The following is a 19,994-nucleotide window of genomic DNA, read 5'->3' on the forward strand; positions in this document are numbered from 1 at the left end:
CATCTTGGAATGTGAAGTCAAGTGGGCCTTAGAAAGTGGGCATCACTACGAACAAAGCTAGTGGAAGTGATGGAATTCCAGTTGAGCTATTTCAAATCTTGAAAGATGATGCTGTGAAAGTGCTGCACTCAATATGCCAGCAAATTTGGAAAACTCAGCAGTGGCCACAGGACTGGAAAAGGTCAGTCTTCATTCCAGTCCCAAAGAAAGGCAATGCCAAAGAATGCTCAAACTACCGCACAATTGCACTCATCTCCCACGCTAGTAAAGTCATGCTCAAAATTCTCCAAGCCAGGCTTCAGCAATATGTGAACCGTGAACTCCCAGATGTTCAAGCAGGTTTTAGAAAAGGCAGAGGCACCAGAGATCAAATTGCCAGCATCCGCTGGATCATGGAGAAAGCAAGAGAGTTCCAGAAAAACATCTATTTCTGCTTCATTGACTACGCCAAAGCCTTTGACTGTGTGGATCACAATAAACTGTGGAACATTCTGAAAGAGATGGGAATACCAGACCACCTGACCTGCCTCTTGAGAAACCTGTATGCAGGTCAGGAAGCAACAGTCAGAACTGGACATGGAACAACAGACCGGTTCCAAATAGGAAAAGGAGTACGTCAAGGCTGTATATTGTCACCCTGCTTATTTAACTTATATGCAGATTACATCATGAGGAACGCTGGGCTGGAAGATGCACAAGCTGGAATCAAGATTGCTGGGAGAAATATCAATAACCTCAGATATGCAGATGACACCACCCTTATGGCAGAAAGTGAAGAGGAACTCAAAAGCCTCTTGATGAAAGTGAAAGAGGAGAGTGAAAAGGTTGGCTTGAAGCTCAACATTCAGAAAACTAAGATCATGACATCTGGTCCCATCACTTCATGGGAAATAGATGGAAAAACAGTGGAGACAGTGTCAGACTTTTATTTTTTGGGGCTCCAAAATCACTACAGATGCTGATTGCAGCCATGAAATTAAAAGACGTTTACTCCTTGGAAGGAAAGTTATGACTAGCCTTGATAGTATATTAAAAAGCAGAGCCATTACTTTGCCAACAAAGGTCCGTCTAGTCAAGGCAATGGTTTTTCCCGTGGTCATGTATGGATATGAGAGTTGGACTGTAAAGAAAGCTGATCGCCGAAGAATTGATGCTTTTGAACCGTGGTGTTGGAGAAGACTCTTGAGAGTCCCTTGGACTGCAAGGAGATCCAACCAGTCCATTCTAAGGGAGATCAATCCTGGGTGTTCATTGGAAGGACTCATGCTAAAGCTGAAACTGCAATACTTTGGCCACCTCATGCGACGAGTTGACTCACTGGAAAAGACTCTGATGCTGGGAAAGGTTGGGGGCGGGAGGAGAAGGGGACGACGGAGAATGAGATGGCTGGATGGCATCACCGACTCTGTGGACATGAGTTTGAGTGAACTCTGGGAGTTGGTGATGGACAAGGAGGCCTGGCGTGCTGTGATTCATGGGGTCGTGGAGAGTATGTCAATCCCAGCCTCCCAACCCATTCCAGCTCCCTTGCCTCCTTGGAATCCATACGTTTGTTTCTAATGTCTGTGTCTCTATTTCTGCTTTTCAGATAGATTCATCTGAATCATCTTTTTAGATTCCATATATACGTGTTAATAGACAACATTTGTTTTTTTCTTTCTGACTTACTTCATTCTGTGTGACTGTCTCTAGGCCCATCCACATCTCTGCAAACGGCACAATTTCATTCATTTTTATGACTGAGTAATATTCCAATATATACATATACATACATATATGTATATATATATATATATATATATACACACCACATCTTCTTTATCCATTCTTCTGGACATTAGGGTTGCTTCTGTGTCTTGGCTATTGTAAATAGTGCTGCCTTGAACACGGGTGCATGTAGCTTTTTGAATTATGGTTTTCTCTGGGTATATGCCCAAGAGTCATATGGTAGACAGGAGAAATTTTTTAAGTGCAGGTTTTCTTTTTCTGTTTTTTTGTTTTTCCAGTAACAGCTTCCTCAAGATTTAATTCACACAGTGTGAAACTCACCCTTTATGAATGTAGGATATTCACAGAGTTGGGCAACATCACCACAATCAGTTTTGAAACATTTCCATCAACCCACAAAAGAAACCCCACACCGTTAGCTGTCATTCCCCCTCCCTCAGCCTCAGGCAACCCTTAATTTACTCCCCATTTCTATGGATTTACCCATTTTGGCCATCTTATGTGAAGAGGGTTGTATAATATGTGACCGGCTTCTTTCACTTAACATGGTGTTCTCAGGGTTCATCCACGTTGTAGCGGGTGTTAGCACTTCAGTCCATTTTATTGCTGAATGATATGCCATTGCCTGGCAAGACCATGTTCTTATTCATCAACTGATAGACATTTGGGCTGTTTCTGCTTTTTGGCTGTTATGAATAATGCTGCTCTGAATCTTTAAAAAAGTCTATATATTTTGTTTTTGGCTGTGCTGTCTTTGATACTGTGCTCAGGCTTTCTCTAGTTGCAGCAGGCAGGGGCTACTCTCCAGTTTCGCTGCAGACTTCTCGTTGCGGTGGCTTCTCTTGTTGTGGAGGACAGGCTCTAGGAGCACAGGTTCAGTAGTTGGGGTGTACCGGCTTAATTGCCTCTTGGCACGTGAAGTCTTCCTGGACCAGGGATCGACCTGGGTCCCCAGCACTGGCAGGCGGATTCTCAACCACTGGACCACCAGGGAAGTCCTGCTCTGAATATTTATGCCTGAGTATGTGGATGTATGTTTTCATTTCTCTTGGGTAGGTATCTTACAGCAGAATTGCTGGGTCCTCTGGTGGCTCTATGTTTAACCGTTTGACGAACTATCAGACTATTTTCCAGGGCGGCTGCACTATTTCACACTCTCACCAGCAGCATGGGAGGGTGCCAGCACCTCCACATCCTCGCCAACTCTTGTTGTAACATCACTATAGAATACAGCTGGTGGCTCAGATGGTAATGGATCTTGCCTGCAATGCTGGAGACCCGGCTTCAATCCCTGGGTTGGGAAGATCTGGAGTAAGAAATGGCAACTCACCCCAGTATTCTGGCCTGGAGAATTCCATGGACAGAGAGTCTGGCAGGCTACAGTCCATGGGATGGCAAAGAGTTGGACACAACTGAGCAACTTTCACTCACTCATTCAGGATAGAGCCGGGTGAGGGAGCATGCTGCTTGGTTGTTCTGTCAGGGTCTGTACTTAGTGTGTTTGAAATAGGTCTATTAAAAAAAAAAAATCCCTCAGAAAGATTCCTGGGCTGCAGGAATGTGAGCATCTGTTTGGCTTTGTGAGATGTCTCAGCTGGAAAGAATAACACTTTGTCTGAGTGCTCTGGGGATCATTTGTATAGCTCATCCACACTCCTCCGCTAGCTTTTATTTTTTAATTCAATTAATTAGTTTTTAATTTTTTGGCTTTGCTAGGCCTTCGGTGCTGTCTCGTTGTGGTGCATGGGCTTCTCATTGCAGTCGCTTAGCTTGTTGCAGAGTTCAGGCTCTAGAGGGAAGGCTCAGTAGGTGTTCTGCCCTGGCTTAGTTGCTAGACAGCAAGTGGAATGTTCCCAACCAGGGACTGAACCTGTGTCCCCTGCTTTGGCCAGTGGATTCTTAACCACTGGACCGCCAGGGAAGTCCAAGCTTTCCATCTTTACCTTTTGAGTCTGCTCAGAGAGTTTGTTCCTGAAGTGTCTGTGGGTGAAGTGTCTATATGGGCCTTAGGCGTCTGCTGCTCAGGCTGGAGTTCCGGAGGGGCCCCCCCATCACTCGGGGCCTGGTCTGCTAACTTCATGCTCAGGGCGGGCAGGTGACTAGGACAGAGGAGCCGGACAGGCTGGGTGGGGACGGGCCAAAGGCCAGGCTCTGTCGAGCACCAGGGGCCTCGGGCTCAGTGTGGCCACATCCAACGCATTTGCAAATGCAGGTTTCAGAACCTGGATTTTAACACGTGCTTTCTCAGTTTCACCTGTTGGGAGTTCATTCTGATTCTTGACAAATGTTGCCCAGGCCAGCAGTCTCTCTGGGTGGCTGGGTTCTGCCTGTTGGCGGCCACACACTGCTACTTTGATCTCTCTGGGCCTCTGTGTCCCCAGCTGTTCAGAACTGCTGTGGGCTGGGATGGTGGTCTCAAAGACGGTGTTTATCAACATCCCTGAGGGCTGTTGAGGAACCAGTGTGGGAAAAGTCTAGAAACACAGCTGTTCCAGAAATAGAGCCATCTAGCTGTGACTTCTCTGAGGAACTTCTATGTTGTTTGCTCAGAAGATAGAGGCATGAGGGTTGCACGGTCTGTGCATTTGATTGACATCAGTTCTTACAAACTCAGATTAAAGAGGCCAAAGTGAAGGGGGAACCCGCCTTGTATTTCTAGAATGTTTTCCATGTCTTTCTCCTCTGTAGGTGATACTGTATAAATTCATTTCACTACCCAGCACTGTACTTAATAAGTGATCTTTGAGAATTGTGATTGAGGATTTGGGCCTTTTGTGCTGACTCTAGTGCCTGTCCCCCAAGTGGGTTCCATCTCCCCTCCAGCTGTGCCTTCTTTAAGCAGACCCAGGAATGTGAAGTTATGGAATATTTGTTTGTTCTATTGTTTGCTAGCATTTAACAGCTGCATGCTTAGTCGCTAGGTCATGTCTGACTCTTTAGGACGCTGTGGACTGAAATCTTCCAGGTTCCTCTGTCCATGCAGTTTTACAGGCAAGAGTACTGGAATGTATTGCCATTTCCTCTTCCAGGGGATCTTCCTAACTCAAGGGTTGACCCCGTATCTCCTGAGTCTCCTGTCCTGGCAGGCAGATTCTTTACCATGGAACCACCCACCTGGGAAGCCATTTACCAACTAGACAACAGTAATAAACACTGAACACTTCCTATATGCTGGGTATTTTTCATGTATCCACATTCAGTCCTCACTGGAGCCCTGTGAGGAATTCATTATAATCCCCATTTTTCAGAGGAAGTGCAGAGAGGGTAAGGAGAATGCCTGAGCTCACACAGCTTGTTGGTAACTGACTGTGTTGGGGGTCCCCAGGACCACTCTCAGGTTCAGTGATTCACTGGGAAGACTCAGCTGTGATTTATTACATAGAAAATATTCAAAACATAACCAGCAAAAGGGACAGGCTCACAGGGTGAAGTCTGGGGGAACCAGACAGAGGTTGCTAGAGCCCTCTCTTAGGGGAGTCACACAGGACAAGCTTCCTCCTCCCAGTGATGAGCTGTGATATGTGTGAAGTGTTCCCTACCAGGGATGCCCAGTAGAAACTCTTCCCTGGGGGTGTTTACTGGGGGCTGGTCACGTCAGCGCTTTCTGCTTGGTATGCACGCAGATTCCAGACTCCCTGAAGGAAAGCAGGGGGTCAGCATAAACAGCGTTGTTTGTTAGCTGGGTACATTGCCATCCTGAATAAAACTGGCATTCTGTTTCAAAGAGGAAGAAATGGACATCAGCTAGGTCCCTGGCAGCACCCACCACATAGAAGATGTGAAGTTTTCATTTAAAAAGATATTGTCAGATTGTCAGGTTGCTTCCTGTCAGGAGATACCCATTCCTCAAGACCACGCCTATCTAGTCGTTGTAGAATCACAGGCCCAGAGCTGTCTGACCTGAGGCAACCTGACAAAACTTCTCACTTGCTTGATCTCCCTTATTTCCAGACAAACTGGGAACATCCAGCCTGTGGTCCTGCCGCTAATGTGGTTCGAAGAGGTAAGGTTGCCTCCCTCTCCCTGGGTACCAGGTACCTGTGGCTGTGGTGTCTGATGCCTCAGTGAGGAGCTGATGTGGGCATTTGAGGCAGGAGGCTGTGTGTGGTGGGGAGGTGGGGCTGGGTAGCTGGATTCTGTGATGCAGAACAGTCTATTAGAAATTTCGCTCTCTCCAAGCACCTTCTGTCAATTATGCCACTGGACTGAAAGGCTCACTAGAGATGAGGAAGATCAAAGCTGCCTGAAATTGTAAAGTCCCTGGTTGGGGTATAAAATAATTTTGCTAATGCACATGACCACTTCTCCACAGATGAAGGAAAGTTCGTTTTCAGTGTGTTGGCTTTTTATTGAACTTCCTTTTCTCCCAGCTTTTCAAGATTCCTTCTGGCTTAGTTAATTTTAATTCAGGGTGAGCTAACAGCCAGAACAGACAGCCTCCAAATGTCAAATTCACTTCCTGCTCACATCACAGTCTGATGGAGGGGGGAGGTGGAGTTCTGCTCCATGCAGACATTCGGGGACATGTGGGCTCCTTCCATCGTTTGGTCCTGACCTTTTGGAGATCCTCAGAATGCATTTCCATTCAGTAAATTGGCAAAGAGATGGAGAGAATCATATGGGAGCCAGGCGTGGAAATTGTAACATCCTTGTGCCCACATCCCATTGGCCAGAAGAAGTCATGTGGGCCTGCCTAGCTGCAAGGGAGTCTGGGAAATGTAGTTCTGTTGTGTGGCCCTGGAGGACATAGAGGCTGGCCTCATGGCACGCTTTGGCCAGTGGACTTGGGATGGGGAAGGGATGGAGTGGCTTCTGTACCCTCGGCTCATAGTATGTGGCCCTAGTCCATCTCTTTGTCCTTCTTCCTCAGAGCGGGGCAATGGAGGGTGAGACCCTTGACACGTTCTATACCCAGCTGGTATTGATGCCCAAAGTGCTGAACTATGCCCAGTATGTGCTTCTTGCCCTGGGCTGTGTCCTACTGCTCATCCCCATCATCTACCAAATCCGGAGCCAAGTAAGTAGTGGTCAGAGCATGGCCTGGGCTGAGTGATCCCTTGCTTGCCTGCTTGGGGGAAGGAGGGGCTCAAATCAAATCCCAACTGCCCCTTCCTGCTGTGCCCATGTGCAGCCTGCACCCTCAGCCTGCACCCACTTCGAGCAGCAGTCCTAGGTCTCTGCTTGGGCTGGGGAGCCATCCATCACTGCATCCTTGCCTCTCCTGCATCTTCTGTTACCACTTCACTGCCTGTTCTGGGAGGCTTGGGGGCCCAACTTTGGAGGGACTGCAGTGGTTTTGGATCATGAGACCTGGTACTCAAATGGTTTGTTCATCCAGTCAGCAGCTGCTGGCTGCTAGGTTCTGGCAGGTACAGCGCATACAACAGTGAACAAGACAGTTCCTGTATCATTTCACCAATGATAAAGATGATAGAGAATGTGATGGGCTCAGGGCAGTGCTGTCCAGGACAGATACAGCACAAGCCACATGTGCGATTTTAAATTTAAATGTTCTAATAGCCACATTAGGTAAAAGGGAATTAATTTCAATCATATCTTTTATTTAACCTGGATATATCCAAAAGATTACCATTTCAATCTGCAATTGATATAAAAAAATTAAGTACTTATGCATATGTTTTTGAGTGAAGTCTTTGGAATTGGTGTGTATTTGACACTTACAGCGGATCTTGATTGGGACTCACCCCATTTCAAAGCCTTCACAGCCACATTTGGCTGCTAGACTGGGCGCCACAGTATCCAGGGAGGTTGGGGACAACGCTAGGGATAATGTCAGAAGAGGTTTCTCTGAAGAGGTTGAATTTAGGCTTAGACGTGAATGCTCAGCACAGAGTCATGGAAAGACTGCTGCCGGTGGAGGAATGGCCAGTGCAAAGGCCCTGAGGCAGGGATGGGCGGGGCTGTATTGGAGGATCCTGCTGCACTAGATTGGTTGGAGGGGAGTGGACGTAGGGGTGGCAGGGGAGGTGGTATCTCAGAGGCAGAGGTAAGTCATGCCTGGCTCTGTAACTCGGGGTGAGCTGCTTGGAACTGATTCCAAGGGATGACTGGAAGCTTTTAACTCATTATTGACCGGGGAATTTTTGCAGAAACAAATGCCTGTAGCCGGTGATTTTTATTTTGGCCAGCCAAAAATTAATTCTGTTATTTCACTGTGTGCAGGTTATTGCATTCAATAGTTACCCCTGACACACCTGTAAAGTCTTCTCATTGTCATGAAATGTTGTCTTCAACCCACTCCTCTGTAGAAACAAAGGAGCATTCTCTAGCATCGTGAGTTCTATTTTTACTTTCTGCATCAGAATCAATCACTAAGGTTTTTTGTCTCTTTGTTGGTCTAATATTCACATTGTCTGAATCAGAACTATGTTCTGAAGAACTATCGTCTTATGAGACACTAGTATATATGTTGCTCAGACAGTCAGAGAAAGTATCTGCCTAAAATTCACCAAAAAATTATTCTTCACTCAAAATTTCACAATGTGTCATTTTGGGGGAAATTTTATGTTGATAATGTACACAGGATTGGAACAAAAACCTTAATGAAGCAAAACATGAATGATAATGACAATCATAAGTTGTATAATGAGCCCTTGATCAATTTTAAGCTCTAACAACTTCGCATGGTGATGTTAATTGTATTAACGTGTGTTAATTCACTCTCTAAAAACATGTTGATATGTCTCTGGTCAATAATGGGTTTAAGGAGAGAGTGACTGGGTCGGTTGACATGTGGCAACTATTACTAGGCCTTCCAATGAGAGAGCAGAAGCAGGGGGACCAGTGAGGAGGCCCAGGTGAGCTAGGATACTGGCTTGGACCAGAATGGGAGCAAGTATTCAGGAACAAGAGCCGTGAAGAATCAGTCCTGGGGCATCTGCCATTCAAGGTCAGGAAGAAGATCGGGTGACAACAAATACCCCCCTTTCTTTTTTTTTTCCTTCCTTGGTCTTTTTTTTTTTCCCCCTGCCTTGCAGCAGGGCATGCAGGCTCTTAGTTCCCCAACCAGGGATTGAACCTCTGCCCCCTACAGTGGAAGCACATAGTCTTAACCCCTGGACTGCCATGGAAGTCCCAAGGAAAACCCCTTCTTGATTTGGCATCATTCATTAACTCGTTCATGGCATTAACTGACACTTTCACAGCTTATTTTGAGGGGACACTGCACAGTTTTGGGGGTACAGACATGAATAGGATGTGAGGTCTGGAGACCAGGGGGCTTTAGGCAGGTTACTGCTATCACATGGTGACAAGGGTCCCCGGGGCAGAGGACTTGGGTGAGTAGCTAACTGGTAGACAGCGGCCACCACTCAATGGCAGAGTCTTGCAAGGCCATATTGAATCCATGAACCAGAAACCCCCACTTTGGGGCCCCCCCACTCCAAGTTTTCCTAGAGCCCCAGGCCTGGACCTTGGAGGGGGGTTTCCCAGCTTCCCTGCTGCCCCCTCGGGCCACCTGCAACACCCGCTTTCTTGCTTTAGCTTTGGCAAACAGCCTTTTCTCTTTTGCCTTTTTCTCAGAGGCACATTGCATGCTTGCTTGCTTGTTGGTACCTGGGGTGATGATAAACTTTTCCAGGCTCTTAACCTGGGCTTTCAGACCTTTATCACCATTTCCCTTCCAAATTCCCCATCCTTTGGGGGAAAAGGTTTGCACTGATGTGAGGGTACCAGGGTCTCTGGTGTCGAGCCCCTGATGAACGTTGGGGACCCTGTCCTCTGTCACTGCCCCAGCCAAAGCAGAAGGGAACTCCTGATGGTGTTTGGAATGAATTATGCTGGAGGACAGAGGGGACCAGAGGCCCTAGCCCCCAGTCTGTGGATGACTCCCCAGGCCCAGCATCACCGGGGGTTTCCAGGAGTAAAGATATACACAGCCACACAGGCGTGGGGTGGGGGTGGGGGTGAGGTGGGCGGGCCCAGGGGAAGCAGCTGGTGAGGGCCGGGGCCAGACAGCCCCTGCCCTCTGTCCCCTCTGCCTCTCTCCTAATGGTCCATCAGAAGGGGGAGGGGGAGGAGACTGAGGATGCAGGGGGACACTTCCCTGCTTCACCCCCCATCCTTGTCCCCCAAGTCCCATAAGATTACTCATCGTTTCTATTAATGATGGTGAGGCTCCCTCCCCATAGGTTTTACTGGAGGCCCAATCAATGAAATTTATCCCATTGTGTATTTTGGACAGAGGAGCCTGGCAGGCTATAGTCCATGAGGTCGCAAAGAGCTGGGCACAGCTGAATGACAAACACATGTATTTTTTGATTTTGCAAGGGTTAGGCCTTTTGTGTTTTTATATATTTCCCCTGAAAAAAAAAAAAAAAAGAATGGCACGTCGTTAAACTCAACATATTTTTTCTTCAAAGACATTTTTTTGTTCAAGTCATTCTTAAAAAAAAAATTACTTTAAACAGAAACACCTCTGTTTCTGGTCTATTTAAAATGCCACCTGCTAGCTCAGTCAGTACAGCTTGAAATTCCTCACATGCCCCTTGCTCACCTCTCTGAGTCTAGGCCGAGCCACCTTGCACACCATGGCCCGTCTCCCTTCCTCAGCTTGGCCTAAATTTTCAGGCCGACAGACCCTTTTTAGTTTGCCCATCTGACCAAATGTGTTTCCTGAAGATGCTGGTGTATTTGTCTTCGGTGAAGGGCACTATCACTTCCCAAATCTCCCAACTGCAATCATTAATGGTGGTTGGACGCGAAAGTTCTGTACCCCACCCTCTGCTTTTTGAAGAACCCTGCAAATTGAAGAAACCTATAAAAACCATGTGTGTTCAGCTGCAACAGCAACTATAAATTAGCTTGGTTATCTTCTAGGAGAAATGCTATTTATTTTGGATTAGTTTTAAAAAGGGCTCAAAGGATAAGGAGGCCGTTCAGGCCTATTCTGAATTCCTGATGACATCAGCTCCCAAGGGGACTGTACTGCAAGAAGCAAGACTGTAGGTGGGTACCAGGTAATGCCCCCACCCCACCCCCACCTCCTCCCGTAGTGAGTAGAACTCTGGCACCTTGAAACTCTTTGGATCTTATACATCTCTTCAGCCTGCGTTTCACCTGTCTACAGACTGAAAATATGTACCTGTATACTTTGCTGTCTTCTTACATTCTGAATGATCCCAGGTGTGGTAGGGGATGGAGGGCGACTAGTGGGCTGTGTCTTATTTTCAAAGTTGTCTTAAAAAGGCAGGATCGAGGTTTAGGTCAGCTGCTTCTCAGACTTACGGTGCAATGGACTCTTCTGGGGAAGTCTGCTAAAAATGAAGATCTGAGGACATTCTTCTAAACCTCCTGAAATAGAATCATGGACAGGCTCCGGGAATGTGTTATTTTAATCCCCTGGTGACTCAGTGGTAAAGAATCCGCCTGCCAGTGCAGGAGATGTGGGTTTGATCCCTGGGTTGGGAAGATCCCCTGAAGAAGGAAATAGCATCCTGCTCCTGCATTCTTGCCTGGGAAATTGCATGGACAGAAGAGCCTGGCGGGCTACCATCCATGGGGTTGCAAAGTGTTGGACACGACTGAGCACACACGCACCAAGGGGATTATGAGTAGATTGGTCTATTTATTTTTGGCTGCGCCCTGTAGAGTGTAGGATCTTAGTTCCCCAACCAGAAATCAAACCCAGGTCCCCTGCATTGGAACCACGGAGTCTTAGCCACTGGACTGCCAGGGAAGTCCCTGATATAGATTGGTTTAAGTGAATCTGGGATGACTGACCAAGAAAGAAACAATTTAGGCATCACCTGGGCACCCACTGTATATCCAGAACTCAGTCTGAAGGTAGGGTTGCCAGATTGAGCAAAAACAAACCAAAAAAAACTCCCAAGAAATAAGAGCAGCAAAGAGATGCTCAGTTAAATGTGAATTTTAGGTAAACAGTGAATGATTTTTTGCCTAAGTGTGTCCCATGCAATTGTAGGGACACTATTATACTGAAAACCTGTTTGTTGCAATTGTAGGGACACACTTATACTGAAAACCTGTTTGTTGGTTACCTGAAATTCACATTTAACGAGCTGCCCTCCCTGTATCTGATAGCCTACCTGCAGGAGAAGTAGGCTGGTCCTTTATGGGTTCCCCTGGGCTCTGTTCCTTTAGGTCTGAGGTCTTAGGAGAGCCAAGTCCAGCCAGGGGAGGTGACAGGCAGAGCTCTGAGCCCTACTGTTGGGGTTTGGGCAGTAGTGAGTCAGTTGCACTATGGTTGTGCCTCTGATCATAGCTGTTATTTTGGTTTCTGAAAAATGTGCCGCCCTCGCCAGCTTCTGGGGCTGTGCCTGCTCGGGTTTAAATAGCTTTCTTGAGAGCTAAAGCCCGAGGACGAGTTGACAGCCCTTCTCTTTGGGGCTAGTTGGCTGCTCCAGTTTGCTTCCACTGCCAGGGTTGGAGGAGGAGAGAAAACGGAACACGCCAAGTGCTGGGCGTGGGTGTGTTTGCTGGCAGGCGCTGCCAGTCCCTGCTAGGAGCAGAAGGGAGGGACAGCTGTGTTCCCAGCCAGACTCTGGGGTGCTCCTCCTGCCGATCTGGGGATAAGAGCACCCGACCACGTCAGGGCTGAGTGTTAAGGGGGTGTCCTCCTGAGCTTGGGAGCAGGGCATCCTAGTCAGAGATGGGTACCCTGCTTTCCTTCCTGTCTCCCAGAATTCCTCTGGACTCCTTCTTAGGTATAGTTTGGCCCCTTGGATACCCTTCCCCCTTCCAGCGAAAATTCCTTTCTGCAGAAACTTGTTTGGTGTTCTGGGGGTGTAAGGGTGAGGTCTTCCTAGAAGAGAGGTTATTGGCTTTTAGCACGGATAGAGCTGGTGATTGTGAGGTCTCAGCCCCGTGGCTATGCCTCCCTGGACGCAGCTAGGATATCCTGCCCACTGCTCCCTCCCCCCTCCCAAAGAATCCCACACAAAACATTGGAGTCTCCTCTTGACTTTACCAACAGAATTCGAACTTCAAGTTATCAGGGAAGGCTTTTTTTTTTTTTTTTTAATCTTTTGGCCACACCACACAGCATGCGGGATCTCAGTTCCCTGACCAGGAATCGAACCTGTGCCCCCTATATTGGCAGCATGGAGTCTTATGGAGCAGCAGGGAAGTCCCAGAGAAGTTTATGATTAAAGAGATTCTATTGCCTTGCCTTCTGGAAGACTAAGCCCAGACGAGACCCCTACCCCAGTCATGTGTGCTTGGGGAAGGCAGTGTCCTGTTTGCGCTGGTTTAGGGGGCCAGGCAGGCACCTGAAAAATTGCCAGTGGTCCAGAAGACCTAGAATCCCTCCAGGGAAGCCTCTAACCTGTTTTGAACACCTGGGGGAGATCCCACACCTTGCCTTGCACTTGGGCATGGGGTGGCCTTGAGCTGCTAGCCCAGAAAGATGTCTTTATGTGAGTAAGAAAAAGACAGCCCCTCTGTGCAGACATGGCCTGCTTTAGGACACAGAATACAGAACACAGAATACAACCCATGGATAGCCCCCTTGGCTGAGTGCCTTTGTGCAGTGATCAACCTGGACAACTGTACTAGGCAGCCCTGCAGGGACATGTTCCTGGATCTTTCTTACCTTCTCATCAGTCTCATTATGTCCAAGTCCTCATTCCTCAGTTAAAGGACAGTGTTAGGGGACAGGAGGAGGAGGAGGAATCTGTCTCAGATTCTGGATCCTTGAGGGTTTGTTACACGTGTCTTTCTTGGAAAAGCAGTTTCCGCCCCTTTTCACTTAAAAAAAATTTAATTGGAGGCTAATTACTTTACAATATTGTGGTGGGTTTTGCCATACATTGACATGAATCAGCCATGGGTGTACATGTGTTCCCCATCCTGACCCTCCCTCCCCATCCCATCCCTGAGGGTCATCCCAGTGCACCAGCCCTGAGCACCCTGCCTCATGCATTGAACCTGGACTGGTGACCTGTTTCACATACGATAATACACATGTTTCAATGCTATTCTCTCAAATCATCCCACCCTCGCCTTCTCCCACAGAGTCCAACAGCTTGTTCTTTATATCTGTGTCTCTTTTGCTGTCTCGCATATAGGGTCATCGTTACCATCTTTCTAAATTCCATATATATGCGTTAATACATGGTATTGGTGTTTTTCTTTCTGACTTACTTCACTCTGTATAATAGGCTCCAGTTTCATCCACCTCATCAGAACTGGTCACTTTTGAGCGAGGCTGTCTCCAGTCATAGGCTTTTGGATCCACATTGCTGAGAATCTGCCCCCCACCAACCGCCCTGACTGTCACATGCTGCCTGTATGTGGGAGTGTGGGTCAGCAGGGGGCACTGGTCTCGCTCTGACACGCCCCCCCCCCCCCCACCCCGGCTCCTGGCTGGAACATGGCTCAGTCTGGGTAGCCTGAGATCAGTCCCACAGGAGAGGAGCCAGGAGTTTTACCTTCCCCTTGGTTCTGCCCAGAGTGGAGTTTGATTTTCCCCCACCCCGCAGTGAAGCAGACCTCTGGGCTTTGTGAGCAAGGTCCAAGCGGGCAAGGGGTTTTTGGGGTTTTCCAGCCACAGCTGCTGGGTAAGAAGGCATCTCTCTCCATTCTTCAAGGGGAATGAAGATAGAGGTCTTAGGGGGATGAAAAGTTACCCCCAGTTTTTATTATCACAGCTTACCTTTAAATTTTGTTGTTGCTGGCGTATGATTGCTTTACAGTGTTGTGCCAATATCTGCTGTACAACCAAGTGAATCGTCTATATGCATGCATACGTGCCCTCCCTCCCACCCCCATCTCACTCATCTCATCTCATCTAGGTCATCACAGAGCCCCGAACCAAGCTCCGTGTGCCATACAGCAGCTCCCCACTAGCTGTTTTACATACGGCAGTGCCCACGTGTCAGTCCTAATCTCCCAGCTCGGCCCACCCTCCCCTTCCCCTGGGTCCACGTGTCTGTTCTCTACATCTGCTTCTCTGTTCTTGCCCTGCAAATACATTCATCTGTTCCATTTTTTCCCCTAGATTCTACATACATGCATTCATATACGATATTCGTTTTTCTCTCTCTGACTTACTTCACTCTGTATAACCAGCTCACCAACTCTCGGTCCATCCATGTCTCTTTAATTTCATTAAATTTCCTTAAATTGCGAAATTAAAAAAAAAAAAAAGTAACGCTAGATGAACTTCGCTGAGCTCCCTCTCACCCAGACTCAACAACATGAATTGTTCACATCTTGTCCCTGTTCTCCTTTTCACTATGTGCCCTTTGCCCCCACCCCAAGCCCCACAGCCCCTCCCTGTATCCCGAGACAGCCATTTCTAGGAATTTGGTGTGTGCCTGTTTTCCCCCTCTAAATCTGTATCCATCAGTTTTTGAAACTATCCCTGGTATGAATCACTCTGCAGTTGGTTTTCCCTTTCTCAATTTTCTGTTTGTGACAGCTGTGTAGGTTGACTACCACCTTGCGACTCTATGTTTTAGATGCATTATGATATTAGTGGACATTTAGGTGGTTTCCAATTTTCCTGTGTTGACAGTATTGCTTATATAAGCCCTGAACTCCTTGCTCTGCCCTTCTTTCTGTATTAGGCAAGTCCCTTTGGACCTCAGTTTCCCCATCTCTAAAATGGGGTGACAGCAGGGCGGGATGGTGTTTCATGAGATGGGGAGACCCTTGCAGTTGCAGCCCAGGAGTCTGTAGGTCACTCCAGTCTTTTCTCATCTCGAGCTTGATTGGTGGGGGCTGCTGATGGGGACTCCTAGGGGGGTTTCCATGCCGGTGGAGGATGTGCAGGGGCGGGGCTGGGTGTGGGCGGGGCTTGGCATGGACGGGGCTTGGTTGCCGGCCTTAGTGATGCAGCGCGCCCTGCCTTTTCTCCACAGGGTTCCAAAGATGCCATCAGCCGGCCCAGTCTGGCCGCTCAGCCAGACCAGCTTCCCACCCCCTACACCCCGCTTCTTCAGGACTCTCTCAGTGGACAGCCCACCAGTCCCAAAGTCTGAGCCCCCCACCTCCTGCACATTGCATGCACACACACACACATACACACGCATGCCCCTGGCACGTGTCCACAGGTGTGTGCAGACACTCAGGGATGGAGCCACTGCTGAGAGACTTGGGGGAAAGACTGGTCAACAAGGACTGTTCTGGAAACTTCTCTCCAAGTAATCCACAGGCCTGACCATAGGTGCTATGGGCACGGGGTCCCCTAGCCCAGGCTCTTAATGACTCACGTCACCTCTCCCCAGCGGCCAGCTCCATCTGTCTTGAAACACTGCAGCCCCTTCCTGGTGGCTCATCCAGGCAGGACAGGGCGTTTACCCTGAGAGGCCGCCACTGTCCCCAAATCCAGCCCAGGAGTGCTGACTGCTTGTGCCCGAACCTGGTGGGCAAAGTTTTGTGGTTCAGCACCCAGCCTGGACCAGAGCTGTAGCCACTGGACACCCATCTGGGCCTCAGAAACGGAGATGCATCCTAAACCCCCTGCAGGATCATGGGTTTGGGTGTCCGGGTCCCTTCCCTCCAGCCTAAACTGACATCATCCTGTATACTGAGCCGGTCACCTCCTGGCTGGGGTGGTGGGAGGCTGTGCCCTGAGCTGCCCCCCACAAAGGTCTGTAGCTATCAGGTGCCAAGGCAGAGGTAAAGAGGCTCCAGGACGTCAGCCTGGGTGTCTGGTCAGGAGACCCATCCATCTGGGACTCCTGGTTTCTGGGACAAGCCTCTGTCTCTTTTCTACTGGAAGAAAAACTGAATATCATCTTTTAAAAATAATTCACAATTGAAGTAATAAACCTTTTTAAAAAGTGATCGCCTGAGTCTGTAACAGCCTGTTTGTGGGAGGCTGGGTTGGGGGTGGTTTGCAGTTCCTTGGGAAGTTCTAGGGTCTTCTCCGGTGCTAAGTCACTTCAGTTGTGTCCGACTCTGTGAGATCCTATAGACTGTGGTCTGCCAGGCTCCTCTGGTCCATGGGGCTTCCCAGGCAAGAATACTGGAGTGGCTTGCCATTTCCTCCTCCAGGAGATCTTCCCAGCCCAGGGATCGAACCTGCATCTCTTGCTTTGGCAGGTGGGTTCTTTACCACTAGCACCATCTGGGAAGCCCCAGGCTCTTTTTAGCCAGTATCTCATTTCTGGTTACTGCCATGAGTATCTCTCAGAGACTGGGCTACAGGCCCGCCTTTCCATTGTTTTAAGAATTCCAACTTGTGTATATTTAACATTTTATATAAATTCTACATGAATTCAGTTCTCCTTAAGAAAGAATAGCATCCATGTGAACCATTATCCCCACCCCGCCTTTTGACCCACCTTTTCATTTTTGAGTAGAATTCCCTCATAGGCACATACCACAGGTTTCCAGCCATTTGGGAGTTGAAGGACATTTCACATATGTCCAGTTTTCAGTGATTATGCATATAAAGCTGCTACAAACATGAATATACAGGTTTTTGTGTGAACATCTATTTTTTCTTTTCCATCTTTTTTTTTTTCTTTTTGCTCTTGGGATCTTAGTTCCCCAACCAGGGATTGAACTGGGGCCCACGGCAGTGGAAGCACAGAGTCCTAACTACTGGACCACCCGGGAATTCCCGATTTTCATTTCTCGTAAGGAAAATACGTAGGAGTGAGAGTGCTGGGTCACAGTTTGTTTAACCTTTCTCACAGTAGCTGAGCCATTCTGCATTCCCACCATCCAGGTATACCTTGGTACTTCCAGGTTTTAAAAAAATTGGTATCACTTTTTTTTGTGTTTTTTATTTGCATGGAAGTACATTTGCTAATGAGATGGTGGTTTCCTCGTCACTCTCAGCTAATTTATGTATCCATGAATGACTGTGACTGCCAGAATGCGACCAATTTTGTCATCAATCCTATTCTTGTTTTGCATAAGTGCAGAGAAGCCTTGTTTACATGAATAAATAGCTGGAAGTAGAAGGAATATTCTGATAGCAGTCACTCAATTCTTTAAATTTTTTTATTTTTAAAAGATGAGGGTATTTTTATTTTATATTGGGGCATAGTTGATTAGCAGTGTTGTGTTAGTTTCAGGTGGACAGCAAAGTGATTCAGTTACACACACACATACATGCATTTGTTTTCAAATTATTTTTCCATGTAGATCATCAGAGTATTGAGCAGAGTTCCTCATGCTATATAGGAGGTCCTTCACTCATTTTTAGACTGCTGAGTAATGGGCAAAAATCAGGTGGTGATCTGTCATCAAAAAAGTATTTTTACTGATCTATCAACTGACACCTCCATCTGACCTTTCTTCACATTCGTAGAAGGCTACAAAGTGGAAACCACCGACTTGCAAAAGGATTGCACAGTCTTTTAGATCAGTTCTCGAAACCAGTATTTGGGAGTATCCCTCTGGTGGGGGCTGAATGGCCGGGGAGGGCTGCACCTGCCTGCTTCAGAGTGGGGGGCTCATGAAGGGGCCCCGGGAAGAGAGCTTGCTGCCTGCTTTTGGGGAGACTCACGGGTGACAGGTGTTCCTCAGCTTGAGTTTGAGGACCACTGAGAAGACTGCTGACTTCCCTGTGTCCAGGCCTCATCACAGACACTTGCAACTTTTGCATTCAGCCCTGCCTGCTCATGAAGGAAAAAAGAGACAGTCTCCACAAACCATTCTGCGCGTGTGTGTGTATACCCGAGTGATCACAGGTTGGAAGAGGTGAATTAAGCCTTTAAGCATATCATTATGTGAACATCTTGCTTCTGAGTATCTTGGTAAAGTTCAAGCTAATTTGTTTTTTTGGTACAAGCTTGGTCCTTAAACCAAACCACTGACTTCATTGAGGGTTCAGAGAGGAATTGCCCACTGGCCTCACAGGGGAAGGACGGGCTTCGAGGCCACCTTAAGAGACATGGCATCAGGCTTTAACATGGCCAGGGCCCCGGGAGTTCTTGGAGTACCTTTGACTCAGGCTTTATTCCTACTCTCTCACTTTACACTGCAACCCTGCCTACGATGTGACTCGGCTAACAATATTTTTCTTCAATTTGATCCACTTTTTTGACTTAAATTTTCCTTAAAAATTTTGTTTTTTTAAAAAACAGTTTTATCTGAGCTTGTGGGTCCAACAGGCAAGTTAAATTTTTCTGGCTGTTGTTGTTAGTAGCTTAGTCGTATCCAATGCTTTGCGACCCCATGGACCTTAGCCCGCCAGGCTCCTCATATGTGGGATTCTCCAGGCAAGAGTACCAGAGTGGGTTGCCATTCCCTTCTCCAGGGGAACTTCTGACCCAGGGATCAAACCCGGGTCCCCTGCATTGCAGGCCAATTCTTCACTTTCTGAGCCACCAACAAAGACGTAACTGTGTGAAATCTAAAAAATAAAACAAACTATGAATATAACAAAAAAGAAACAGGCTCTCAGATGTGGAGAACAAGCTAATGGTTACCAGTGAGGACAGGGAAAGGGCATGATAGGGGTAGGGAACTAAGAGGCACAAACTATTATGTAAGAAAAACTAGCAATGATATACTGTACATATAGCCAATATAGATAATAGAGCCAATATTTGATAATAACTATAAATGGAATATAACCTTTAAAAATTGTGAACCACTATGTTGTACACCTAAAGCTTACATAATATTGTACATCAATGGTACCACAATAAAAAAGAAAAAAATATTAAAAAATACTTAACTATTAAAGCTTAAAGGTGTTCATCCAGGTACCACCAGACCTGCCTAATTCAAGAACTCTGTACCGTGCCTCCCTGTGTGCTCCACCTCCTCCTCCTACCACTCTGCCTGAGGAATAACTGTCTGGCTCAGTCCTGGGCATCATCAAAGACTCAATTCCAGCCATGTCCCCTCTTCCAGGAAGCCTCCCTGATCTCTTCTGCTCACTCAGCTCCCCCCTCTCCCAAACCCCTGCTTGGGATTCCTGGGTTGCTGTGTCTGTACATTAGAAGATACTAGAATGTTCTACAATACTGGAAGTCCTAAGAGCCTGTAATGTAAGCCCTGCCACCTGAAATTGCACCAGAAACTAGTTTTAACCAAGATGGTTACTCACATTCCCTTTGCTCATTCAGATGGTCACTCTTTCAACCAATATTTATGGAGTGCTGGCTACACACTGAGAATGAAGTTATTAGGGTGGGTTTCCTAGTATTAAGAAAAAAAAGAATACCTGCTTGGCAAAGTTTGTGCGGAGCTCAAAAAAATGGGCAGACCCGATTGGTGGGTTCAGGGTTGAGGACTCTGCGTTCAACCCCCCAGTTCAGGGCTGTCCTAATTGATACCCCTGGAGTCTCTAGCCTGGAGGAGGCTCTGGCAGCCTG

General features: G+C 47.5%; 1 protein-coding gene across 6 annotated transcripts in view; it reads left to right on the forward strand.

Annotated features, from left to right (window-relative positions):
- The window catches only part of SCARB1 (scavenger receptor class B member 1), a 200,724-nt gene that overhangs the window by 82,496 nt on the left and 98,234 nt on the right, over positions 1–19,994 (forward strand). Inside the window, exons 10-13 of one of the 6 annotated variants that reach the window (XM_055404514.2) lie at positions 5,680–5,731; positions 6,599–6,745; positions 10,567–10,695; positions 15,573–16,500. In XM_055404514.2, coding sequence (XP_055260489.1) covers positions 5,680–5,731; positions 6,599–6,745; positions 10,567–10,695 — 328 coding nt within the window. In that variant the 3' untranslated portion in view covers positions 15,573–16,500. The other 5 variants (XM_088828102.1, XM_055404515.2, XM_055404513.2 and 2 more) reach the window with 5 other exon arrangements.

Source organism: Moschus berezovskii, chromosome 19 (assembly GCF_049115385.1).
Source record: "Moschus berezovskii isolate FMDL1 chromosome 19, NW_MosBer_1.0, whole genome shotgun sequence".
NCBI classification, from domain to species: domain Eukaryota; kingdom Metazoa; phylum Chordata; class Mammalia; order Artiodactyla; family Moschidae; genus Moschus; species Moschus berezovskii.